Below are 26,698 nucleotides of genomic sequence, written 5' to 3' on the forward strand. Positions count from 1 at the left end.
GGACATGCAGGGTTGATGTGATGAGGAGGCAAAAGGATGTCAGTATGGTCTGTAGCGAGTACAGCTCCTAGGAAAATGATGAAGGGTTGCCTTGAGGGGCTATGAGATTACTTAGCCTGCCCTTCATCTACTTGTGCACATTTTTGCCCAATCCTGTGACACCAGAGCCCCTCTCTGAAGGCCCCACCACCACCTCACCCTCCAGTGGTTGTTTTAGAGACCCCATTCCATCTGGCCCTCCACCTTCCCCCAGGTCCCAGCAGGGCAGCCTTGCACCCTGCCCACCCCTGCTTCTCTCCCTCCTCCTGCAGGTCCCGCCCTGTGGTTCAGATCAATGCCAGCCTCCACTTTGAGCCATCCAAGATCAACATCTTTCACAGGGATTGCAAACGCAGCGGCAGAGATGCCACCTGCCTGGCTGCCTTCCTCTGCTTCACGCCCGTCTTCCTGGCACCCCATTACCAAACTGCGACAGTCGGTAAATCAGGCCCCTCCTGACTCCCGCCGCTCCAGTCTCTCCCCGAGGACTTTGTGTTTGCTCTGTTTCTAAATCTGGGCTTTTGCTGAAATGGGTTTTGAGTGCCAGTGTCACACCTAGAGCCCCATTTGATGACTTCTAGATGCCCATTCAGTGCTCTCATTCCAAAGGGCAGAGAGGGGGTCTCATGCCAGGAAGAGGATGGCAGTGAGCAGGGGTGACCAATGTGGGGAGAGGCTAGGGAAGGTGGAAACAGTCAGAGATAGTGTATGAATCAGAACAGGGGACCAGAAGCAGTCCAATAGCTTAGGGTGTAGAAGCTGTGAAGTCAGATTCAAAGAAAGAGTCAGACCCATGAGGGATCTGAAACAGGGGATCAGGTGGCTAAAGACCCAAGTAGCAGTGGTTTCTGCTCAGAGTGAGCTTGAGTCCACAGCAGGACAGTTTCCTTCTGAGGGTCCTTCTCTCTCAGCCAAGGCTGGGATCAAACACTGGCTTGTGACAGCCCTGGGCCCAGTCATCCCCAGAAAGTGGCAGCTGCAGGTTCCAGGACCAGACTAGGCCTGTGCAAGAAACTGGGGCCACAGAGAGCTTCTCAGCCAAGGAGGACCAATCAGATGATTAAAAACTGGGTGTTCCACAAGGGAGATGAGAACAAAGGCAAGCCTGGGTGGTGGTGTCCTTCTTTCATCTTCTATGAAAGGAGAATAATACCGAGAACCTGGCACACCCAGAGTGCTGCTGGGGTACCAGAGGAGGGGCTGGGCTTTTCTTACATTTAGCAAAAGATCAACCCAGTTGAAAGGGAGGAGAATGCAGTCTTTAACCTCAGAACAGTCTTAGGTTTGAGGAGCTGGTGGGCAGGGCCTGGCCAGTCCTCCCTAGTGTGATGGGAACTGCCACCTGCAGACACTCAGATCCAGGCCCGACAGGATCCCAGAGCTGAGGGCGAGACCTAGGAAGGTGACAGGAGAGGGTCAGAGCTGTGTTGACTCCAGAAGGGGCCCATGACTCCACCGTGACGCCTATACTGTCTCCTCACCTCTTCCACTGCGTTCACTCTCCCCTCCATCTCTTCCTCTTTCTTTACCCCTTCACTGTCAATTCCATCTTCCTTTCTCCTTCTTCTGCCTCCCTCTTCTCTTTAGTTCCTTCCTCTGGCTTTTCTCACTGTTTTGCTTGCTCTCCATGTGGGAGTTTCCTGCCTACACGAGCTTTACGAGGGGAGAGGAGTCGCTCTTCTTTGGCCATCCTGGAGGGCTTCCTGGAGGAGGCTGACTCTCCAAAGGCTATTTGTAAGGGGAAGTAAACAGTCTTTGGTGGAAATGTGGCTCCACCTCCATGGTCTTGCCCTCTCCTTCCTCCAGGCATCAGGTATAATGCCACCATGGATGAGAGGCGGTACACACCGCGGGCCCACCTGGATGAGGGCGGCGACCGGTATACCAACAGGGCTGCCCTTCTCTCCTCTGGCCAGGAACACTGTGAGCGGATCAACTTCCACGTGCTGGTAAGCCGGATGCCCTGCAGCCCAGAAGCAGAGCCCAGGCTCCTCCAGGAAGGGAGCAGAGCTGGAGGAGGTGCTGCCATGGAGAGGCAGAGAGTTCAGCTGGTGCCAGGCTGGTGCTGAGCCCCCAGCAGACCTCAGGAGGCCAGCAGGGAGCAGTGTCCTGGACCTTGGCCACCCACACTCATACCCCAGAGCAGAGGCCACTGGGTCACCCTGCTTCCCCACCTCACTGGACCCTCATCTGAAATCCCCTTTGCCATCTCCCAGATGCCCACCATTGCTTAAGCACGCAGTGAAATCCAAGGAGGGAGGTCGGCTCAGTGATGTCTTACAGAGAGGATGGGGGTCAGGGGCCATGGCTCAGAAGGAAGGGATAAGCAGGCATCAGCTGAAAAGGAAGACCAAGGAAGGTGGACCAGTGGCATGAAGAGGCTGGGGGGAGGAACAGAGGCCAGCCTGGCAGAGGGGGGAACCAGTGGGGGCCAATTCCTCCACCCAGAAACTCCAGACACCCAGCCACAGCTCCAGTCTTGGAGACACAGACAGGGGACACTCAGAGCCCACTTGGCCTCGGTGTCCAATGAGCAAAGATCAGAAAAAAAAGGAGTCCTAGTGTCTGTTAATGTGTTGCCCCTATGGTGTGTTTGTGTTCTCAAAGTGGGGCCCCCAAACCAGCAGCATCATCATTATCTGGGAACTTTTTAGATATGCCTTAACACAAGGAAGCCACTCATGTCAAGATTTGGGCTCCATGAGAGAGTCAGGGATTTTTCATCCAGCTCTAAGCATCCCCTGAATGCCCCTATTCATGTGTCTTCTTTTGTTGATTTGACACATTTATTATAAGCTTGTCACAGTGCTAGGAGAGTGCTAAGAGGCTTCTGAGGGACTAGGACTAATACACAATCACAAAGTTAGGATGCAATGCAAGAGTGTCAGCAACAGTCTGAACAGAGTGTGGCCATGTGTTGCTGCCTGGCTTCCTAGAGGCTGGGGGGTTGAAGACACAGGTTCCCAGCCTTGAAGGATGAGCCGGAGTTGGTGGAACATGCAAGCAGTGGGGCTGGCATACACGGACCCAAGGGCCCTTTCCAGGAGGCACACACGCCAGCTACAGACCCATCTGGGAACCTCTGTCCACCTGCAGATGCTTAGGCTCCATGGACTCATGCTCAGGGCTGACAAGTTGCTGTCCTCCCAGCTCAGGGAGATGAGTTCTCTCTCAGTGGCCCTGACCCAGACATGAATGTTCCCTCTGCCTTCGCCCCATCCTCATCTCCTCCCACATAGGACACCGCTGACTACGTGAAGCCAGTGACCTTCTCGATCGAGTATTCCCTGGAGGACCCCGACTACGGCCCCATGCTGGATGACGGCTGGCCCACGACCCTCAGGGTCTCGGTATGTCCTGGCACCCGGGGAAGCAGCTCTGGCACATACCCCACCCCAGCACTCGCCTCCTCCCAGAAGCCCAGGCTTTGTGAGGGCACACGTGAGTTCTTCTCCTGCTACACCTTCCCACCTCCTGCCCCACAGACCCCCAGCATGTCCTTCCCTCCTTCCTCGTGACCTGTGTTGAGCAGTTTCTTAAGGGTAAGGACCCAGCCTTTGAGATTTTCTGTATCCCCAGCAGAGAGTGAGCCCGGCATGGATCCCGAGAGTCAAAGGACCAGAGGGATTTTAGTTCTCAATCGCCACCTCCCTCATTTACAGATGAGGACATTGGAGGCCAGAGAGTGATTCAACCACAGAGCCTGGTTGAATGATCGACTTATTGACAGTCCTCCCAGCTCCAAGTATGCCAAAAATAAGTTGTTTTAGCCTCATCAATGGCTCTGCACACCCCTCAATCCACATTTTTCAATCCCTGGCTCTAGGAATATTAGAATTGTCTGGTATCTAATAGTCAGATGCTCCCTACCTCTGCAACTCCAGATAAATCCCTCACAAAGAAAACGTCAGGCAGTTATCATTTCAATCTAATCTGTTCTAGAACAGGCAAAATAAACCCTGAGGATCTAGGAAACAACTTTCAAATATCCCACAGTGGTCTTAAGACTGTGACCAGTGAGTTCCAGCTTCTACACTGTCCCTGAGAATTATATAGAACCCAGCCAGCAAACAATCTCAGAATTACTCACATGTTCTCTTGTGTTTCTCTGACATAAAAACACTGTATAGTCAACAGCAAGGTTTCTGAAGATCTCTGTTCCCATTCTCCCCCATCAGCCTCCCCCAGCTCATTCCTCTTCCCAGAGCTGCCACATCTCACCACCTACCACCCACCTTCACACCTCCCCTCTTCTCCTGATTATGAGTCACAAACGTGTAAGTGAGAGTGTCTGAAAATGCAGTTCAGGAGAGGGGGGTGATACTGGCCTGGCAAGGCTGGAATCCTCCTTAGTGAGCAGGGGAAAGCTGGATACACTGAATCTTAGTATTTTTCCCATCACAGTCATTACAAACCAGTAGAGCTCATGAGCGGGTATGAGTCACTCATTCTATAAGCTTGTTGAAGCCCATGGCAGATGAATGGGCAAGGTATTCTCTGATGCTGATGATACGGATGCAAGGTGGTGATCCAGGTCATAGGCCAAGTCAGAATAGGAATAAGCTCATAGGAAGTGTCATCATACAATCAGATGATAGGGAGGGGGGATTCCTGGAGGTGGTGGCCTTCCCCTGGTCCTTTAATAGACATGAGATGAGGATAACAGGCTTTTATTCCAGGAAAGCTGACAGCATAGCCAAGGTGTGGATGTGGAAACAAGCAGGATGAAGGGATGTGTAAAGAAAAGATGAGAAATAGAGCTGAAACAGTCAGTCTGGGCATATTACCAAGGGCTTTGGATAGCAGCTAAATGTCTCAAAATCTTGTTAATATAGATTTCTAGCCTCCAGCAAATTAGAAGCATTCTTCCCATCTCTCTGCTACAAGTTCTTATTTAACTTCTCCTCAATGCCCAGCACTGTTCTAATACCATAAAATCTTGCCTCTGGGGAGAATGAGCCATTCCATACAATTGAGTATAACAGATGCTTATCATGTTAAATTATCCCTTTATATCAAGTGGATAGAAATTTTTCTGAGGGTTATTCTATAGTTTTCACACTTAAACAGTATGCTGGGCAGGGGTGGGGCGTATTTCATTGGAGACTTGAAATCACCAAGGTGAACGCAGAAGCTAGAATACCGTGAAGCCCCTGAGGGCTTCCGAAGTGTCTGGAGTCATGTCCTGTCATTGAATGCCTCGATTTGCCCTCCTTTGTATAGCTCTGCTGTCTTCCTTGCTGGCTGCTTCAAGCTACAAACCCACCACGGGATGGGGAAGCTAAGGAGCAGGCTTCATAGAAATGTGTCTAAAGCAAGAATACATGGACCTGAGAGAGGGCTTTCCTGGTGGCTCAGACAGTAAAGAATCTGCCTGCAATGCAGGAGACCTGGGTTCGATCCCTGGATGGGGAAGATCCCCTGGAGAAGGGAATGGCAACTCACTGGTATTCTTGCCTGGAGAATCCCCAGGACAGAGGAGCCTGGCGGGCTACAGTCCATGGGGTCACAAAGAGTCAGACCTGACTGAGCGACTGACACTTTCAGGGGGCTCCCCTCTGAGAAGTCAGTGACTGTAAGGTACACCCGGCCTCGGTGACACCAGCTTCCCCTCCCGTGACTTGAACACCCACCCACCCGCTGAGCACTTCTCCCCAGATGGGTCATGGGCACTTCAAACTCAGTCTGTCCCAAACTAATCACCTCCACATAACTCCTCCACTTATAAATAAATGGTGTAACCATCCTTTCAGACACCCAAAAGGAAACTTGGCCAACGTCCGGGACTCTTTTCTCCCTTAGTCCTGATGAACTCCAGGTCCTGCTGCTCTGCCTCTGAGGCCCCTAACCTGTTTCCCGCTCTGCACATCCACGACCACACCAACACCGTCGTCATCTCTTATGTGAACACTGCAGCAGCCTCCTCAGTAGGGTCTTCAACATGCATGTCTAGGAGGACAGTCGCAGCTGAAAGCGGTCAGTGATTCCTATCAGTTGCAAGACACCACCCCCACAACTCTGTAGGACATGGCTCCAGCCATCTCTCCATCTCCTGCACTCCTTACTGCAGCAACATTAAATAACCATTATTTCCCAAACTTACCCTGCTGCCTCAGGCCTCAGGCCCTTTGCACAGACTCATCCTTCTTCCCAGACTACCCTCCCCCTGGTCCATCCAGTTAACTCAGTCCTCCTCTGGAACTCTGACCTACTGTCATGTCTGTGAAGCCTTCTCAACCATCATGGGCCAAGATTGCTCTTTCCTCCCTCTGCCGCTTCTATTTCTCATACAGATTTTGCATATTTCACACTGTAATTATTTGTTCACACACCCATCTTCCCCATGAGTTGAGGGCAGAGGCTGCATATCCCTCATCCTTTACCCCCAGGACCAGAGAGCTTCCTCCCCACAGTAAGCACTCAATCAGTGTTGATTGGCATCAGGTAAGTGGGTGTTCTGTGCTGGTACCTTGATTAGAGGATTGAAGGGGACCCAGGATGAGTTGAGTCTTGAGCCATGTTCTAAAGAAAGGACTGTCTATGCAAAACCATGATCAAAAGCAGCACGGTATCTGTGATAAGGGCAGGAAAACCAAAGCCCGTGTCTAGTGCTACAGAGAGAGGAGCTGGTGTGCTGTGAGGGTAAGGGCTGACCCACAGGGAAGACGGGCTGGAGGCTGTGGGTGCCCTTTCCAGCCACCCACACCTGCCTCTCCCTGGCCCAGGTGCCCTTCTGGAACGGCTGCAATGAGGATGAGCACTGTGTCCCCGACCTCCTGCTAGATGCCCGCAGTGACCTGCCCACAGCCATGTGAGTTGGTTCCTCCGCCTCTCCACCCTGACTCCTTTCGCTCCCCTGCTGGGATCTGGGCTTCCAGGGCCCTGGGTGACAATCTTGCACACGCTTCTCTTAGGCAGCAAGGACCAAACACTGAACTTGGAGCATGGGTCTAGCTTAGGCTCTGCCTCTAACTCTTGTGTGACCTCCGGGAAATGCCTAGCCCTCTCTGGGCATAAGTGACCGCCTCTCTAAAATGGATAGTTAGTCTAATCCAACCTCCTCAAACTTTGTTTAGAGAAAGAATCCTTTCTACACTATAAGCTGAGAAAAGGTGGAGACTGAAGACCAAGCGTTCTGTGTTCATTATGCAACCCTCAGACTAGGTGACTTGTAAGGTCCTTGGACTGACCACTTGGGCTCAATGCTAAGGAGTTAGCAGGAGATGAGCAGGGTGATCATGATTCCCTGGAAGAAATAAACTAGCAGACAAGGGAAAATAATGATCCTATTTTAAATTTTTGTAATGTATTTTCAAAAAATTTATGCTTAACTTTTATTCAACTAGAGATGATTAGATAAACATATACTATAAATGGAAATAGTATAACATGATTATATACATATATTATGTTTATATATATATAAACAAGTATCTACTGTTAGGCACAGGAAACTGTATTCAGTATCTTGTAATAAGGACTTCCCTGGCAGTCCAGTGGTTAGGACTCTGAGCTTCCCATGCAGGGGGTACCGGTATGATCCCTGGTCAGGGAACTAAGATCCCACATGCTGCTTGGCACAGCCAAAAAAAAAGTGTGTGTGTGTGTGTGTGTGTATAAAACCTATAAAGGAAAAGAATCTGAAAGAGAACTTATATAACTGAATCATTTTGCTTACACCTAAAACTAACACAACATTGTAAATCAACCACACTTCAATCAAAAATACAAATAATAAATAAATAATAGAAATAGTACAGCCAAACCTTGTAAAAAGGTGTAGAAACAGAGATTCTAACCAGCTGGGCTAAGAACCAGGATTGTCTCTGTCCTGAGCTCTGAGCTGCCTGGTAGCCAAAGCCAAAAGGGAAACACGCTGACGGCAGGGGTGAGGCAGGCAGACGGAGGTCCACCCGTGCCTTTCCATCCCGTGTGCCTGACCCCCGCCCATCTCTTTCCCTTAGGGAGTACTGCCAGAGGGTGCTGAGGAAGCCTGTGCAGGACTGCTCTGCGTACACGCTGTCCTTTGACACCACGGTTTTCATCATAGAGAGCACGCGGCGGCGGGTGGCTGTGGAGGCCCTGCTGGAGAACAGGGGTGAGAACGCCTACAGCACCGTCCTCAACATCTCCCAGTCAGCAAACCTGCAGTTTGCCAGCTTGATCCAGAAGGTAAGATCCTGGTGGCCTGCCTGAGGGGAAGCGCAGAGGAGAGGAAGAGTCTGAGAAGGGGGCCTGACTGCCCTTTAGAATCACCTGGGAGCTTAGAGATAGATCGCTTTGTCCGGACTTCTGCCGGACGTCCTCACTGATGCAGTTTGGCTGGGGTCAGTCTGCTATTAACGCTTCCTGGGGATGGCAGTGTGTAGGCAGGGCTGAGAACCACGGGGAAGGGCAGTCTGAGCCTTTCAGAGCCCAGAAGAGGGACATCCTTCAGCCTGCACCCTTGGCCCTTGTTAGGGACACACACACATACACACACATGTGTGGGCACAACAGCACATACACACCCTCTGCCTACAGTCCCCTCCAGACTTTCTCAGCAAAGCCCTTCTAACAAGAATCAGAACTGACTTCTCCCCCACGTTAAAGCTTCGCATGGTCCCCGTGCCACGCTCCCTGGGGTGACTTCCTGAAGCCCCGAAAGGTCACACAGGGCCCCCAGCCCACACAGCCTTCTGCATGCTCCATGGGAATCACCAGTGTCTGAGCGCTGCCCTGCTATAACCCTGAGCTCCCGGAGGGCGAGCGCCCTTTCTCAGTCACGTCTGTCCCCCGGCCTGGGCATGGAGAAGTCCCTCAAGACAAGTTGGTTGAACAAACCTAAGACATTATTGTCACGTGTGGATGCTCAGGGTCCCAGGCTCCGTCAGACACAGTCTCTGTCCTCACAGATCTCACCGTGTCCACGTGGGGCCTGGGGGTTGCAGAATAGAACAGCCAGCCCTGTGTTCTCACCTCCACCACTCCTTCCTCACTGGCCTGGAGAGAGACCGGACGACCCCTCCCAGCCATACTCACACACACACACACACACACACACACACACGAGCACGCACTCTTCCTATAGAGCAGGAGGGGAAGCTGAGTGGAGTGAGGCCCACTAGAAAAGCGGGGGGCTGCCTGCCCTTGCTGGGTCCCCGCTGTCCTCAAATAGACCCCAGGTCAGTGCATAGGATGCAAGGAGAGGTTGTTAGTGCAAAATCACTTCCTCTGCCAGGCCCAGGTCCTGCCCCACAGCCCAGAGTAAAAATGCCTGGCTCACCTGATAGTCTTTTAAAGGCCTCTCCTTCCAGAGGCTTTTATCTCCATCTGGACTTAGGGTATTTAGGGGAAATAGAGCCCCAAACCTGCATCCATCTTTTCCTGCTGCCATAGCCCAGACTGTCCAAGACCAATCCCATGCCTGTTCCTGACCCTCATGAGAAGGAATCATGGTGTTTTATTTCTGTGACACAAAGGGACTTTGGAAACATGTCCTGTGAAGGGCCATGTCCATATGCACACGTACACGCGCACACACATGCACACAAACACATGGCATATAGTATGTGAGTAGGGCTGGCCTGCAGCCTCACTCCTTCACCAGCACCACCGTCCATCCCCAGCCCAGGAGGTGCTCACAGCAGAAGCACCCCCTCCTTCCTCTCCCCATCCCCTACCATCCAACAACGGGCCTCAAGTGGAAGAAGCCACTTTTTGGTGGTCTGAGCTGGTTACCTCACATCTCTGGGGTTCACTGACCCCACCTGTAAGCTGGATGATAAGTCCTGCCTCCAGGCTTGATCCTGAGGGAGAGACACAGCGCGTATATGAGTGTCTGCCCATTTTCTTCACAACTGGGCACTGCTGAGCGGCCCTACTGCCCTGCCCCGGCTGCTGCCATGCTTTCTGCACCCAGAGCCATGCCACACCCGAGCCTCCTGGGCTCTGTGCTTCCAGCCTCTGCGGCCTCTGCTGCAGCCTCAGCCTGGGCAGCTGGGGGCTGGGGGCAGGGTTGGCCCCCGGACCCAGGTTTCAGACCACACTTAACTGCTGCCCATGATGCCCCCACCTTCCCCCAGGACGACTCAGATGGCAGCATCGAGTGTGTGAATGAGGAGAGGAGGCTCCACAAGAAAGTCTGCAACGTCAGCTATCCTTTCTTCTGGGCCAAGGCCAAGGTAGAGACTGGGGCACGGTGTGCGGTGGGCCCGGGGCGGGTCAGGCTGGGGCGTGGTGTGCAGTGGGCCCGGGGCGGGTCAGGGAGGCATAGGGGGAGCAAGAGAAGTGGAAGAAAACAGAGGGGCAGAAGGGGGAGGGACAGACAGGCCTGAGGGTGGCTTTTAAATTAAGGTGGTTTTTTTTTTTTCTCCCATGAAATGACATTTGAATGACTTACTCAGCCAGCCACCCCAGGGCTGACAACACACCCAGGAGAGCTTGGACCCTCACCTCAGAGAATCCTGCCACTCCCACCCACCACTCCCCCACCTCCTCTTGGCCAGTTAACCCTCTGTACTGTATCCTAGCATGTTTTTACTTTTAAAAAAAATTTTTTTTTGGCCTCACCATGAGGCATGTGGGATCTTAGTTCCCTGACCAGGGATTGAACCCACGGCCCCTGCATTGGAAGCGTGGAGCCTCAACTGCTGAACCACCAGGGACGTCCCCATCACATGTTTTTAAAATGTCCAGCCTCTGTCTCCCCAGCTGTGCCTGGGGAGAGACGGGGAGGAAAATGAATGTTTTTTGAGCAAGTACCAAGTGCTTAAAAGTACATGTGAAAAGAGTGTAGGGTTGGGAGAAGCAACTTCCTGGGAAAGGGGATAGACTCCAGATTGTGGGGCATTTTTCCATCCCCTGGGCGGCAGGCAGCCACTGAAGGTTCCAGAGTAAGGGAACACCTAACTGAGGCCAAGCTGCTTGTAAAGTGAGAATCAGACAGAGGGGAGCCTGAGGCAGGGCTAGCTGGAGAGCGGAGTGTGTTCCCAGCAGCAGAGTCTGCAAGGCTGGGGGACCAGGAGGGGGATTAGGGCTCCTTATAAAAGAATGTCTCTGGTGCCAGGCAGGTCAAGACTGTAGTGTTTGGGGTGAGACACTGGCACACTCAAGAATTCCTGGGTGAAGACCCAGGGGGAGCAGCACCCAGCCCGAGCTTCCCCACCCCACCCGTGGCCACTCAGGGAGAAAGGTCCCCCCACCAAGGTCTCCTTGGGAAAACCAATGAGGGTCAGGCCTAGGAGGAGCACGAGGGTTCTGTGCAAAGCCTCAGCATCACCACCAGGCGGGGCAGAAGGTAACAAAGAGGCTCACAGGGCACCCAGGCCCTTCTCCTGGGGGAAGGCCGAGGGCAGCATGGGGACCGGGGCCATCGGAGTGGTGGGGGGCCTCTGGACAAGGAGACAGATGTGTGACCAGCCTGCTGAGTAGCCTGGGGCAGCCTCCACCCTTCTCCACCGGTTCACATGCAAGAACAGGGAGTGCATATGGGCGATCTTACCACTCACTTCTGGCCCCACCTCCCATGGTGTGTGGTGATGGCCATCTTCCCTTCCTGCCATCAACTCACCCACCCAGAAATTCCTGCAGGAAGATTCTGAATTTGGACTTGCTGCCTTCTAGTGGCCGGTACTTAAAAACAAAGGGAGGTGGCGAAGGCTGGCTCCACAGCCAAGAAGCCCCATCTCAGGAGCTGTTGACCTTGGCTGCGTCCCCTCCACAGCCCCCAAGCACAGCTCACATTACTCCAGCGCTAGGTCCTCCCTCCCCCAGTCCATTCCCTGCCAGCAGGGTCCACTGGGAGGGCAGGGGCTGGGAGGGTGGGCCAGGGCTGCTGTGGGCAAGCAGTTCCCAGCCATCCCAGCTCCAGCAACTTTTTCTTTGCAGGTGGCTTTCCGTCTGGATTTTGAGTTCAGCAAATCCATCTTCCTGCACCACCTGGAGATCCAGCTCACAGCGGGCAGGTCAGGGCTGGCCCACTCCTTTTCCCTCCCCACTCGCTACTCCGAGGCCCTGTTCTGCCGCTAGGAACTGCCCCTTCCCACACCGAATCCCCCATCCCTCACTGCCCCAGCCTGGGAGGGCCCCAGGTTAGTCCCCAAGTGCTGGCCAGCCTGCTGCACTGCCGCTGTTCTTCAGCTTGGATAGAAATAATAATACCCTTACCTTTCTATAGCAGTTACGTAAAAGCCCTACAGTTGTGGAGCACTGGGCAGGTATTATCTCAGTCAGTCTTTACAGCAGCCCCTTAAGACAAGCAAAGCAGGACTTATTCCCATTCCACCTCCCAGGTAAGAAAAAGCTCAGAGAGGTTGAGTGAATTTCCCAACAACACACAGCATGTAAGTAGCACAACAGGAAGCTAAACACTAGATTTCCTACTCCTCCCATCCAAGCACTAACCAGGTTCAACCCTGCTTAGCTTCTGAGAAAGGACGAGATGGGGTGCGTGCAGGGTGGTATGGCCATAGACAGATTTCCTCCTCCTTATCCAGTGCTCTTTCTGCCCTGGCCCCTTCTCTCCCCTTGGAAAGTTCCAGTTTTTAAAGACCTTCTCTTAACTGTGGATCTGTCTGTCTGTCTCGCAGGCTTCCCTGAGGCAATTCGCTTTAGGTTGACACCATGAATCACCCGTGTCAGTAATAAACACACAAAGGCAGGAAGGGATTCTAGCTTTATAAGGCTTTATAAACCGTTCTGAGAACTTCTCCACACTGGAAATAAATCCGGCAGCACCAACATTCCAGCACACACTCGAGTCAGCAGTCACAAAGCGCTAGCAATCCACACTCAGTGTAGTTAGCCAATCTGTGCACTTTGGTGGAATGCTCACCTGCCAGGAGGTGAAGATGTGTTGATATCTTGAGGCCTCCCTCTAAGAAAAGAGCCCCTTCTCACAGGCAGTGAACACCCTTGCCTGCAGTCTCCTTGGCAGTGTGGCTGCTGGCGGGCATTTGTGAGTTAGGTGTGTATGCGTGTATCCCTTTTCTAACTAAGCACCTCTCTGGGGTAAAGCTTCCAAAGGAAATCCAACTTCATGTACCTAATGAGCAGAGATTGTATCTCTCTATGTCTAAAATGATCTGCCCCGGGGGGTTCGAGCTGCTCAGAAGTAAAGGGAAGCGTATTTGACAAAACTCTCTCTAATGCCTCCCTGGTCTTTTCAAGGCAGCCCACAGCCCCTCAGCCACCCCATGGGAGCTGCCCAACCTGTACCTCAGAAAGGTCAATTCCAGAGTCAGTAAACGCTCTGCTTTGAATTAATTCCTCATGCTGCTCCCCTCCCCTTGGCAGAGCCTTGCCCCACAAGCATCATCCCCACCCTTGGGGCCCCCAGCACAGGACTTGCCCAGCTGACAGATGAGAGGGGAACACAGGCTGCTGGGACCAAGCTGGCACGGTCCTCCCAGCCTCCAGCCCAGATGTGCTGCGCCCAGAGAGAGGGCAGGCAAAGCTGAGGTCCAGGTCCTCCACCTCCCCGGCCTTTCCCCTCCCGGGAGACACCTCCAAGGCTGCCTGCCCCCCCACCCCCACCCCCGGGCTGGCTCTCTGGAGCCGCAGCCCTAGGCTAGCTGGGAGGCTCCTTCTCAGCCTGGCTTGGATCCCCCCAGCCACCCTGAGCCATTCGGGGTGCTGGGGCTGAGTGGAGCTGCAGGCGCTGCCGGCTCTCCTTGCAGTGACAGCGATGAGGAGGAGAGCACCAAGGAAGACAACGCGGCCCTTCTGCGCCTCCACCTCAAGTACGAGGCCGACGTCCTGTTCACCAGGTGGGCTGGGCCCCGGGGCCCCTGTGCCGAGGTGCTCGGAGATGCGGCCAAGTGTGTCCCGAGGAGTGCAGCGCCCCGTCCATGAAGGGGAGGCGGTGTCCACTAGAGGAGGAGGCACAGACTTGGTCCCCAGGGAGCTCCCCGCAGGGGGCACCCCGAAGGCTGGGGCCGCAGGCGGTGTCCACCCAGGAGAGACTGCAAGTGGAGACCTGCTCTGCAGAGAAGTCAAAACTGTAACAGAACTTGCTAATAAGTCCTCCCCCCAGGGCAGACTGCTCCCACCACCCCCTCCCTCAGTCTGCCCCTGGCCCCCAGTCTGCCCCCCTCCACCTCCCAGAGCTTCCAGGTAGGTGGAGAAGTCAGGAAGTAACAGCAAACAGAAAGCTCTGGCCTTCCTTCAGCCAACACTAGAGGCTGGAACGGTGCACAGTTCATGATCGAAAGAGGCCATGCCCCTGGGCCGGAGGCAGGGACTGGGATGGCAGAGAACTGGCCCTTCTGATTCATGCCCATCCCACACACCAGCAGACATTGCTAACTGATCTCAGTGTTTATTCCTGCTGAGCCTCAGAAGCCTTCCCGACACAGCCCTCCCAATGGACACATGAGGAAACCTGTTTGCTGTGGTCTGGGGGAGGTGGGAGCATGCCCGCACCTTCTTTCGTTCGTTTATCCATCTCACCAACGTGACTGAGCGCGCAGAGTCCCCGTCCTCTGTCCCTGCAGGAGCAGCAGCCTGAGCCACTACGAGGTCAAGTCCAACAGCTCCCTGGAGAGATACCACGGCACTGGGCCTCCCTTCCACTGCGTTTTCAAGGTTAGGCTGGAGGGCAGCCAGGCAGACAGCGAAAGACAGGAGCTGAGAACCCCCGTTTGGGAGGGAAGGAATCTGAAAGCATTGCCAGTGCCTAGATTTCAGCCTCAACCCTGCCACCCCTTCACTGTGTGACTTTAGGCAAGTCCCTCCCCCTCTCTGAGCCTCTCAGTCCTCATCTGGAAAAGTACAGGGCTAGACTGGGAGGATGTGTCAGTGAAGATTAGGTGCATCTGCTTATAGTTTTTTAAATATGAAAAAACAATGATATACATAATGCTCTGGGGTTTATTCTCTCCCATAAAAAAAAGTCCAGAGTTGACAACTTTACAAAGTCCTCTGGGACTGGGTCTCCTTGTGTCCACTCCACCATCCTCAACATGTGATCATCAGCCTCTCAAGTTGACCTCATAGTCCAAGGTGGCTGCAGCTCCAGTCATCACATCCTCATTTCAGGAAGAAGGAAGGGGAGAAGAGCATGCAAGACCCCTCCCTGAGGAACCTCTTTGGCACTGCCTCACACCTCCAGTTACCTCTCATTGTCCAGAACAGTGTGATTCATCTGTATGGGAGGCTAGGAAATGTGCCTTTTGTCTTGGTTTCTGTCACTAAGGAAGAAGGGAGAAGGAAAATTAGGAGGCATTTAACAGTCTCTGCCCCATGATCTCCCCAGCCCTGAATTGTTAGGCAGGAGTCGGGATCAGGCAGACAGCTAGAAACACACAGATGCCTCGATGACTCGTCCAAGAGAGGTTTAGTAACCTGCCCAAGGCCACACAGCTCATCTGTGGCAGCAGCCCCGGGTTATGTGTCCAGCCTTTCTGATTCCAAAACCCTGCTTGTAATCACTGCGGCTCTGACACTGAATGAGGTGATGAGGTGGTTGGCTGGCATCACCGACTCAATGGACATGAGTTTGAGTGAACTCCAGGAATTGGTGATGGACAGGGAGGCCTGGTGTGCTGCAGTCCATGGGGTTGAAAAGAGTCAGACACAACTGAGTGACTGAACTGAACTGACACTTAATGTGTCACGGCTAGAATGTGCACACTGTTTACATCCTGCATCTGGATGTAATCATTACATCCGTTAATGATTCCCTCTCATAATAAAGGAGTTGCTGTCACCATCTCCACCCAGACCTCTGTCCAGCGCAGCACCCAGCACCATAGCCGAACGAGGGTGAAGGGGGGAAGTAACCCTTGCTCTCAGCCTCATGGCCCCCAGTGGCCGTCCTCAGCCTCCAGGAGCCCGTCCCTTTCGGCTTTCGTGCAGTTTCCTCCCTGCGGCCCCCAGTCAAGGTCTGGAAGAGCCTTAGAGCATCTGCAGTGAAAGGGCCAGGGAGCTAGAAGGAACTTGTTTCTCAGGCCTGGCTGGTGAGGGGGGCTCACCCTGTGGACCTTGTCCCCCACCACCCAGCCGCTGCTGGGTTTACTGACACCTCCCCCGCTCCGGCCACAGATCCAAAACTTGGGCTTGTTTCCCATCCACGGGGTGATGATGAAGATCACCGTTCCCATAGCCACCAGGGGCGGCAACCGGCTGCTGCTGCTGAGGGACTTCCTCACCGACCAGGTACCCGTGCCCGGGGGGCCGGTGTGGGGAGGGGACAAACAGACCCCAGGTGTGCCCTCGAGTCCCCAGACCTCAGCTCCTCCTCCCGGGCCAGGGCCGGCTGGGCCTTCCCTGGGCAGAGGAGGAGAGAGGATGGCTCGGGCTGCTGAGTCTGCCAGGGCTTGTGTGAGGCTGGCGGCCTGTTTCCTCCTGCAGGTGAACACGTCCTGTAACATCTGGGGGAACAGCACGGAGTACCGCCATGCCCCGACGGAGGAGGACTTGAGTCGGGCCCCACAGCTGGTGAGCATCCCACACCGGGAGCCCCGGGAGGAGGAGAGGGGCTGCCTGAGCTCCTCGTCCTGTAGTTTGTCCACAGGAGCTTGTGGAGCCTCTCTCTGTCCCAGCCTCCAACTGAAAGGAAACAGAAAAGATACTTCGTATCCTTAGTGGGCTCACATCTCATGGGAGACATGGGGTTGAGTGTAAAGAAACCAGGGATAGAGGCTGGGAGACGGGTTGAAGGGCAGAGGAGCAGACAACCTTGAATAAGAGGAGCAGGGGGGCTTCCCTGGTGGTCCTGTGGCTAAGATTCTGCATTGCAAATGCAGGGGGCCCAGATGCGATCCCCGGTCAGGGAACTAGATCGCACATGCCACAGCTGAAAAGGTCCTCCATGCTGCAGCATCCTGTGTGCCATAACTAAGACCCAGTGCAACCAAATTAAAAAGTGGAACAGAGATCATGGACTTGCCCCTGTACCTAAAAGGGCTAGTAGGATATGGACAAGCAGAGGGAGGAGGAAGGAGCCAAGATGGAACAGCATAACAGAGGCCAGACCCCACGAGGCTTGTGCTGGAAACACTGACCGTATCAGCCGGGGCCTCCCTGTCCCCAGAGATAGAAGACTGATCAGTAGATCAGTCATGTCCGACTCTTTGCAACCCCATGAAATGTAGCCCTTCAGGCTCCTCTGTCCACAGAATTTTCCAGGCAAGGATACTAGAGCGGGTTGTCATTTCCTTCTGCAAGGGATCTTCCTGACCCAGGGATCAAACACTCGACTCTTGCGTCTTGTGCATCGGCAGGTGGAGTCTTTACCTTTGGCGCCCTCTGGGAAGCCTGCAACGGAAGGCAGCCCAATTTCAACCCCCGCCCCCCACCCCAGCCAGGGCCTCTCAGGACGCCTGCTAATTTCCAGGTTCCCGGGGCCACCTCAGCCCCACGCACCAATTTCTTAGTATGCTTTCATGATTCCTTACCCAAATAAAAATCTTCGCTGTTTTCATTTGATTTCCCCAAACAAAGCATCTTTGGAGTGTAGTGCACTGTACTGAAGACAAACTTGGGTGGGGTGAGGTGGCTGCAAGAGAGCCACACAAGTGAGTCTAACCTAATAAATCCTAATTATTTGATGATTTGTTTGGGTTTTCTATTAGGATAGTGTCATCTGCAAGTAATAATAGTTTTAGTTTTACCATTCAATCCTTTTAAATTGTTTTTCTTATTGCTCTGGCTAGGAGCTCCAGGGCAATGCTGAACAGAAATGATGACCATCTTGTCTTGATTCTGCTTTTAAAGGAATTATTTTTAGTTTTTCATTGTGAAATGTAATACTTGATGTAGTTTTTTTTTTTTTTTTTTTAATAAGCACCCTTATTCAGATTCAGGAAGTTCCCTGGTATTTTTTTTTATCACAAACAGAAGTTGGATTTCATAAAATGCTTTTTCTGCATCTGTTAAAGTAATGTATCACTTTCCCTTTAATGTGTTTGTAGGGGGATGACATTTATAGGCTCTCTAATGTTGACCTAAAGGTCTGTTCCTGGAATACATCCAGTAATGCACAACTTCAACTGGAGCATCGGATATATTAATACTATCCCTACCTTGTCCTCCAGCCAGCCCCGGCAGCCCCAGCCCCTGTGTCCACCCTCACCTCCGTCCTTGTCCCCTGTCCTCTGTCAGCCTTCCCCGGGCACAAAACCCCACTTGGTCAAGCTGGGCAGGTGAGCCATTTCTCTGGTGGCCAAGCCCCTGCTCACCCAGAGACCCTCCTCTTTCAGAATCACAGCAACTCTGATGTAGTCTCCATCAACTGCAACGTGAGGCTGAACCCCAACCAGGAAATCAATTTCCATCTGCTGGGGAACCTGTGGTTGAGGTCCTTAAAAGCAGTAAGTAGAGCTCCAGGGCCAGGCTGGAGGAGATGGGTGCTAGGGAAGTCTCTCCAGGGGAGGGGCCAGCTCCTGACAAGGCCTCTGATTACACAGCTCAAGTACAAGCTCATGAGAATCACGGTCCACGCCGCCTTGCAGAGGCAGTTCCACAGCCCGTTCATCTTCCGCGAGGAGGATCCCAGCCGCCAGGTGAGCACTCGGAACCCTGCAGACCTGGGCTCGTGCCAGGCCAGCTTGGGGAAGGGCCATCCCTTCCCTTTCAAGTTTCCCTACTCCCCCTGCAGGAGAGAGATGGGCAGGCCTGCCGGCAGTCTGCAACATCAGAGGAGAGGGGAAACAGAGAGAGACAAACAGGCCACTGGGACAAAAGTGGGGAAGAGGGGACCAGAAATAGGCATTCATCACCCTGTACTGGGGAGTGGGGGGGGGGGGGGGGGGTCACCAAGCTCTATACCTCCACAGCTCCCCAGAGGCGGAGGAAGGAGGGACACCTGTGTGTTTTACACTGGAGGGAGCAGAAGCGCTGCCCAGGCTGCCTGCCTCCTGCCTCGGGGCAGCGAGGCTGGGTCTTGGCAAACTGGTAGCCTAGAACGGCCAGCCAATTCTCCCCTTCTCATCCGTCTACACCTCAGATCTAATGAATGAAGGCTGTTGCAAACTGAAATTGTGAAGACCAGGGGGTGGGAGCAGTCTCTGTATTGGGACTCTTTTTTAATTGTGTAAAGCCAGACTGTTATAGATCAGACTGGCTTGAATCAGGGTCTGGGAAAGGAGCGAAGATCCAGGCGGTGCTCCCGGAAAAATGAGAAATTGGGTCTTGAAATGAAGGTGGGTGCTCTGGAAGGAGCTGGGCATCTCGGGCGTAGGACGCTGCTGCCCTCCGCTGGCCACATCCCTGAACTGTGGTCTGGGCTCCGGGTGAGCCTTCTATCCCAGGTGCCCCGTGAATCCCCAGCCCCGTCCCAGGAGACGCTGGAGAGCAAAATACACCAGGTCAGGAAGCCAGACCTTAACAAGTCATCAACGTCGATCCCAAACAGTGTGGGGGTGTGCCAGGCAGCGAGGGCGCAGGGGCAGAAGCCCAGGAGCGGCATTCAGGGCAAACACCCCGGGAGCAGTTTTACTTGTTCCTCCTCCAGCCTTTGTCAGGTTTTCCTCCTGTGACTCAGCCCCCACCACAGATTAACGAGGACAGCGAAGTGTGGGTGCAGTCTGAGGGTGAGCCCAGGTCAGAGCAGGGCGTGTCCAGGGAAGGCTTTCTGGAGACAGTCCACTTGATCTGAATCTTGGGAGACATGCGGGAATTTCCCAGGCAATCAAGTGAGAAGTGTGGTACAGACACCACACACTTAACAACCCCACTCTCCACACCGGTTCATTTGTCAATTACTAGTTTGTGATTTCTCCTTCCACTCCCACCCCTCACCCCCCGAAGCCCCTCTTATACTCTCTGGATGCCTCACTTCTCTTAGAAACCCAGTCACCCCAAACTTAAGCCCCTGGTGGTTTGGCTCTGTGCAAGGTGCCAGTGTGGGAAGGCAGAGCCAGGTGCCAGCCTTCAAGGATGGAAAAAGCTAGAAGGGACCTGCTGTCCGTGGAGCCCTGACTAGGTGCCATGTTCCCTGCTCACCACGCGTGGCTCTGTGAGGGACGTCCCCATGGCCACTTTGCAGATATGGAAACGGAGGCTGTGTGAGGGAGGGCAGAGGGGAGCGGGCTTTCCTGTTGAACAGTCCGTGGCCAAGCCGGGCTCTGCTGCCATGCTGCCGAGGGGTGCGTTCACTCAGGCTTTCAGCGAGGTGAGTGAGCCCCTGCTCTGTGCCGGCCCTGTCCCACACACCGAGGACAGAGCAGCAGCAAAGCAGATAACCCTGCTCTCCCTGGCGCTGACCGGACTGGGGCGGGGGACGAGCCAGTGAACACGAGTGCGGTGTCAGTGGTGATAAGCTCTGCCCAGAAAAACGCAGATGCGTAATGGTGGAGAGGAGGAGGTGCTATTTTATACAGGAAGACGATTCCATAGAGGGACAGAGAACACAGTGGAGGGACACAGCAGTGGGGGAACACAGAGGTGGGGGAACACAGCAGTGGGGGGAACACAGTGGTGGGGGAACACAGCAGTGGGGGGAACACAGCGGTGGGGGAACACAGCAGTGGGGGAACACAGAGATGGGGGAACGCAGCAGTGGGGGGAACACAGTGGTGGGAGAACACAGCGGTGGGGGAACACAGCAGTGGGGGAACACAGAGGTGGGGGGAACGCAGCAGTGGGGGGAACACAGAGGTGGGGGAACACAGCAGTGGGGGGAACACAGTGGTGGGGGAACACAGCGGTGGGGGAACACAGAGGTGGGGGAACACAGAGGTGGGGGAAACGCAGCAGTGGGGGAACACAGCAGTGGGGGGAACGCAGCAGTGGGGGGAACACAGCAGTGGGGGGAACACAGTGGTGGGGGAACACAGCGGTGGGGGAACACAGCAGTGAGGGAACACAGAGGTGGGGGGAATGCAGCAGTGGGGGAACACAGCAGTGGGGGAACACAGAGATGGGGGAACGCAGCAGTGGGGGGAACACAGTGGTGGGGGAACACAGCGGTGGGGGAACACAGCAGTGGGGGAACACAGAGGTGGGGGGAACGCAGCAGTGGGGGAACGCAGCAGTGGGGGGAACACAGCAGTGGGGGAACACAGAGGTGGGAGGAACGCAGCAGTGGGGGAACGCAGCAGTGGGGGGAACACAGCAGTGGGGGGAATACAGTGGTGGGGGAACACAGCAGTGAGGGAACACAGAGGTGGGGGGAACGCAGCAGTGGGGGGAACACAGCGGTGGGGGAACACAGCGGTGGGAGAACGCAGCAGTGGGGGGAACGCAGCAGTGGGGGGAACACAGCGGTGGGGGAACACAGCGGTGGGAGAACGCAGCAGTGGGGGGAACGCAGCAGTGGGGGGAACACAGCGGTGGGGGAACACAGCGGTGGGAGAACGCAGCAGTGGGGGGAACGCAGCAGTGGGGGGAACACAGCGGTGTCTTGTGGCAGAGCCCTGCCAGCAGAAGGAACAGAGCTCAAAGTCCCAGCAGCAGGCGTAGTGCTGGGCGTCTCGGTGGCCAGGTGGTGGAGTTAAGAGCAAGGGACAGAGCAGGAGATGAGGCTGGAGAGATTAAAAGGGCCAGAGGGTGCAGGGCCTTGCAGGCCGGACGAGGACTCTAATTCTCACCCTGAGTGAGATGGGAAACCTGGGGAACCCAGCAGGGCAGAGCATACATCCCCTGCCTCCTCTGGCTGCCAGGAACAGACTAAGGAGTTAGATGAGGAATTTGTGTGAGGACCTGCTGTTAAAGGTACCAGGTGGGCCGCGTGGACCACCGGATGTGAGTCAGGAATGCAGTGGGAGGTCTTCCCTGCTGGCCCGGTAGTTAAGAACCCAAGCTCCTAATGCAGGGGGCCCAGGTTGGATCCCTGATCAGGGAACTAAGATCCAATAGGCTGTGTGGTGGTGGTGGTTTAGTCGCTAAGTCGTGTCTGACTCTTGCGATCCTATGGACTATAGCCTGTGTGGCATGGCCTAAAAGCAAAAACCAACAAAAATAGTTTTAAAAAAGTGCAGTGGAGAGTCCAGGTAGAAGGTAGAAACATGAGTGCATCAACTGGCATAGAGATGGTTATGGCCTTCCCCAGAACTGTGTTAGGGCTTTTCTCCAAAAACAGAGAAAAAAAAAATTATTATTTTATGACTCAGTCTGTATAAAGACAAATAAAATCCAGGCAAGATTATATTCATTTTTTATTCTAACTTTAAAGGAAATTAGAACATTTTTGTGGGCCCCTAAAAGCACTGTGAGTTAGTCACTCAGTCGTGTCCAACTCTTTGTGACCTCATGGACTGTAGCCCGCCAGGCTCCTCTGTCCATGCAATTCTCCAGGCAAGAATTCTGGAGTGGTTGCCATTCCCTTCTCCAGGGGATCTTCCTGACCCAGGGACTGAACCGGGGTCTCCTGCATTGCAGGCAGATTCTTTACTGTCTGAGCCTTCAGAAGCACTGCGGGCCCTTGGCACTGTGCCCACTGCACCTACTTCACCAGGCAGCTCTGAGGGGGAGTCACGGAGTGACTGGAGATAGAGAGGAGGTCCACGGAGAGCGGGATGGGATGAATTGGGAGATTGGAATTGACATATACGTACTGTGGATACTGTGTGTAAAATAGACAACTAAGGAGAAGCTGTGGTGTAGCACAAGCTCTACTCAATGCTCTGTGCTGACCTAAATGGGGAGGAAATCCAAAAAAGAGGGGACATATGTACACATTTAGCTGATTCACTCTGCTGTAGAGCAGAAACTCACATAAGACTGTAAAGCAACTATACTCCAATAAAAAATACTTTAAAAAAGATGTCTAAGGACAGAGACATGGGACACACCAACACTTAGGAAGCAGCAGGAAACAAAGCAAGAAACAGGAGCCCGTGTAGAAGGAGGAGGATCCAGGAAGAGAAGTGGCCCAAACCAAAGCAGGAAGCATCTCAAAGAGAAGGTGGGATTGCCTGGCCACTTCAGTCAGGGGTCCCCCGTGCTGGACGGGGCGCTCTGAGGCCGCTCAGCAGGCCGCGTGCCACCCAGCCCTGCAGCCTCCTCCTGGGGAGGGGCCACAGCTCTCCCCGCCAGCAGCAGGCTGTCTCCTGCCCTCCTTCCTGCCCCAGGCTTCCGCCCGCCCGGGGCCCCAGGACCGCAGTGCTGTTGACACGGCCCTGCCGCTCCCCTTGCAGATCACGTTTGAGATCTCCAAGCAAGAAGATTCGCAGATCCCCATCTGGATCATCGTGGGCAGCACCCTGGGGGGCCTCCTGCTGCTGGCCCTGCTGGTCCTGGCGCTCTGGAAGGTGAGGGCCCTGCGGTGGGGGGCACAGCACCCTGGCTGTCCTGGCCTGGGGCCCCAGCCTCTGAGCTGTGTGGCCGGTGCCCACATGCTGCTCCTCATGGGAGTGGGGGCCCGCCCAGCCTCCTCCCCAGAACGCGCCGGCTCCTCACCACAGCAGGCAGATGGGCCACCAGAGGGCACTCAACCTGTTGCTCCAGCTCTTTTGGAGGTCCCTGATGAAAGCTAGCCTTCCTCTGATCAGAAAAAAAAAGCAAGCACACACAACCACAGAATTTCTCCAATTTAAAGTCAGGCTGTGAAGAAATCCCTTAGAAGCCTTTCTCTGTCTCTGAGCCTCAGGTTAAGAAGCCCTGGTCTCAACCTCCTCCTATTCGAGATCAGGTGAGGGGGTGCCCAGAGAGGGGTAGTGACTCGGGCAGCGTCAAATAGCACGACTACTTGCCTCTGGGCATAGGCTCCATCAGCTTGGTTCCAGCCTCCGTGTCACCAATGAAGAGGCCCCTTGCGCCGCCTGGCAGCTGGCGGGGGCTACTCAGCGTGAGCAGGGGAGGCATTCAGGGAACGCCTCTGAGGAAAGAAGCCCCAGGAGGGTGAGTGGAGGGCGGGAGACAGGCCTTGTCCACCTGCCCATCCCTGACATCCCTCCCTTTGCCTCCCCACAGCTCGGCTTCTTCAAAAGTGCCAAGCGCAGGAGGGAGCCCGGCCTGGACCCCACCCCCAAAGTGCTGGAGTGAGGCTCCTGAGGAGGCCGTGAGTGGATGGGGGCCGGGATGCGGGCCCAGGCAGTGTGCAGGCCCGGAGCCCACCGAGCTGGGGCGGAGAGGACTCCAGCTCACTTTGCACTTGACCTCATCTCCTGAAAGACCGAGTCCACTCCCTCTGAAAGGAACTCGAGTCAGTTTTCAGAGGGACTGTCCTACTGGGAGCCGCAGCACCTCCAACACAGATCCCTAGGGACTTAAAGGGACCCTCCCCCAAGGTACACCCCAAAGTCACCCCCAGGCTGTGCAGGGGCATTGCCACCCCCACCACTAAGGTGCTAGGAAGTCGTCATCACCCCATCCTCAGAAGAAACCCGGAGAGGAGACTACAAATGCAAATGCACTCTGCCTTCTCTGGACCTGTAGCTGCAGGGGGACAGCGGATCTGTATCCTGTGCTGTCCCCCACCCCTACGCTGCCCACAGCTCCCGAGTCACCTCACCCCTTCCTAGCCGGAGATAGGTTCCTGGAGTGCCCCCTGAGTGAGGGCCCCCGTGGTGACAGCTGCTGGCCAGGATGAAGACAGACTCTGGGAGGCAGAGACTGTGATGGACAGGCAGCTGGGACCTAGGAGAACCGAGAGGGGGGTGCGGGTGGGCTCTTCCCCAACCCCCACCTGCGTTCACCTGGCTGACACCCACACCCGTCCCGCGGTGCTCACAGCAGCCCCAGGCCTGCAGCTGCCGCCCCTCCCGCTGCTTTCGTTGTCCCTGGGCGCCTGGCACAGTCCTCCAGTTCTCACCTCACCTTCCCCACAGCCTGTCCTGAGGCAATGGCTGCAGGCTGGGGGTGGGGGGGGGGGACCCTCCCTGCATCACCCCCTCCCTACACACACACAGACACACAGCCTCCCTGCATCACCCCCTCCCTACACACACACACAGACACACAGCCTCCCTGCATCACCCCCTCCCTACACACACACAGACACACAGCCTCCCTGCATCACCCCCTCCCTACACACACACACAGACACACAGCCTCCCTGCATCACCCCCTCCCTACACACACACACAGACACACAGCCTCCCTGCATCACCCCCTCCCTACACACACACACAGACACACAGCCTCCCTGCATCACCCCCTCCCTACACACACACACAGACACACAGCCTCCCTGCATCACCCCCTCCCTACACACACACACACACACTCTCCCTGCATCACCCCCTCCCTATACACACACACACACAGACACACACACACACACACCCTCCCTGCATTACCCTGTCTCCTCTACACATACACACACAGACACACACACACACACACACACACCCTCCCTGCATCACCCTGTCTCCTCTACACATACACACACAGACACACACACACACACCCCCTCCCTGCATCACCCTGTCTCCTCTACACATACACACACAGACACACACAGACACACACAGACACACACACACACACACCCTCCCTGCATCACCCTGTCTCTACACATACACACACAGACACACACACACCCCCTCCCTGCATCACCCTGTCTCCTCTACACATACACACACAGACACACACACACACACACCCTCCCTGCATCACCCTGTCTCTACACATACACACACAGACACACACACACCCCCTCCCTGCATCACCCTGTCTCCTCTACACATACACACACAGACACACACACACACCCCCTCCCTGCATCACCCTGTCTCCTCTACACATACACACACACACACACAGCCTCCCACCCCTCCCTCTCTCTCACACACACACACACTGTCTCTGCATCACCCCGTCCCTACACACACACACATACACACCCTCCCTGCATCAACCCCTCCCTACACACACACACACACACACACACACACACACACCCTCCCTGCATCACCCTTCCCTACACATACACCCTCACCCTCCCCACATCACCCTGCCCCTACACACACACACACACACACACACACACCCCACCACCATCCCCACCTCCAGTTCCTCCCTTCTACTCACCCATCACCCGTGCCCGGGAGAAGGGCTGGACCAGTGCTGAGGGGTTCTCCATGGAACGTACTGGATAAAGCCAGTGCAGGGACCTCCGGAGCCTGTGCAACCTTGGTGGCAAATATCTGATCGGCCAGCCCCTGGGACAAGTGGAACCACCAATGATGGTGCCCCGAGGACAAGAGGCACGCCTGGTGCCCAGCCGAATAATTTATGCCTTGACCTGGTTTTGAGGTAGGAATGAAAGGGGATCCATCAAAGGCATCTGTCCCCTGACACACAGTACGACCTTTACTGTCGTAAATATTTTTTAAAAAATTTTAAAAATACAGTGTTTAAAAACAACCAAGAGGCTGCCATCCTTTTGTGGGCAGAACATGTCCTAGTGAGCCACGCTCTGATGACGGGAGGTGGATGAGGGGCTCCCTATCAGGAAGGGGCGTGTCCACTCCTTGCTCCCTACAACACCCCCTGCCAGGGCCACCTGGTCTGGGATGGACATCTCAGTGATGGGTACTCCGTCCCTCCCACGCCCACTGTTCCTTCTTTAGCCAGTGTAGATGGCTGAAAACACGTATCACTGCAGCTTCTACCCCTTCGTTCCTTCTCTTTTTCTCCCAGATTTCCCTAGGCTGACATCTCAGTGCCGATTTTCAGACCCTGACTTCTGGTTTCTTCACCTTTACCCACAGGCAACTCTTAAACTTAGTTGTCTCCATGATGGTCTCATGCCACTGGAATCCCAAGAAACCAGTAGGACCTCAAAATTATT

The 26,698-nt window shown here is 54.7% G+C and overlaps 1 protein-coding gene across 1 annotated transcript in view; it reads left to right on the forward strand.

Annotated features, from left to right (window-relative positions):
• The window catches only part of ITGA11 (integrin subunit alpha 11), a 133,551-nt gene extending 107,280 nt beyond the window's left edge, over positions 1 to 26,271 (forward strand). Inside the window, exons 16-30 of the mRNA XM_061157988.1 lie at positions 312 to 478; positions 1,846 to 1,988; positions 3,279 to 3,389; positions 6,765 to 6,850; positions 8,004 to 8,211; positions 10,104 to 10,202; positions 11,908 to 11,984; positions 13,698 to 13,787; positions 14,514 to 14,604; positions 16,063 to 16,176; positions 16,372 to 16,458; positions 18,222 to 18,332; positions 18,429 to 18,524; positions 23,100 to 23,213; positions 23,875 to 26,271. Of these exons, the coding sequence (XP_061013971.1) occupies positions 312 to 478; positions 1,846 to 1,988; positions 3,279 to 3,389; positions 6,765 to 6,850; positions 8,004 to 8,211; positions 10,104 to 10,202; positions 11,908 to 11,984; positions 13,698 to 13,787; positions 14,514 to 14,604; positions 16,063 to 16,176; positions 16,372 to 16,458; positions 18,222 to 18,332; positions 18,429 to 18,524; positions 23,100 to 23,213; positions 23,875 to 23,946 (1,666 nt within the window). The 3' untranslated portion in view covers positions 23,947 to 26,271. The remainder of the gene's footprint in view (positions 1 to 311; positions 479 to 1,845; positions 1,989 to 3,278; positions 3,390 to 6,764; positions 6,851 to 8,003; positions 8,212 to 10,103; positions 10,203 to 11,907; positions 11,985 to 13,697; positions 13,788 to 14,513; positions 14,605 to 16,062; positions 16,177 to 16,371; positions 16,459 to 18,221; positions 18,333 to 18,428; positions 18,525 to 23,099; positions 23,214 to 23,874) is intronic.
• Positions 26,272 to 26,698: the final 427 nt, after the last annotated feature.

Source organism: Dama dama, chromosome 12 (genome assembly GCF_033118175.1).
Source record: "Dama dama isolate Ldn47 chromosome 12, ASM3311817v1, whole genome shotgun sequence".
Taxonomy (NCBI): domain Eukaryota; kingdom Metazoa; phylum Chordata; class Mammalia; order Artiodactyla; family Cervidae; genus Dama; species Dama dama.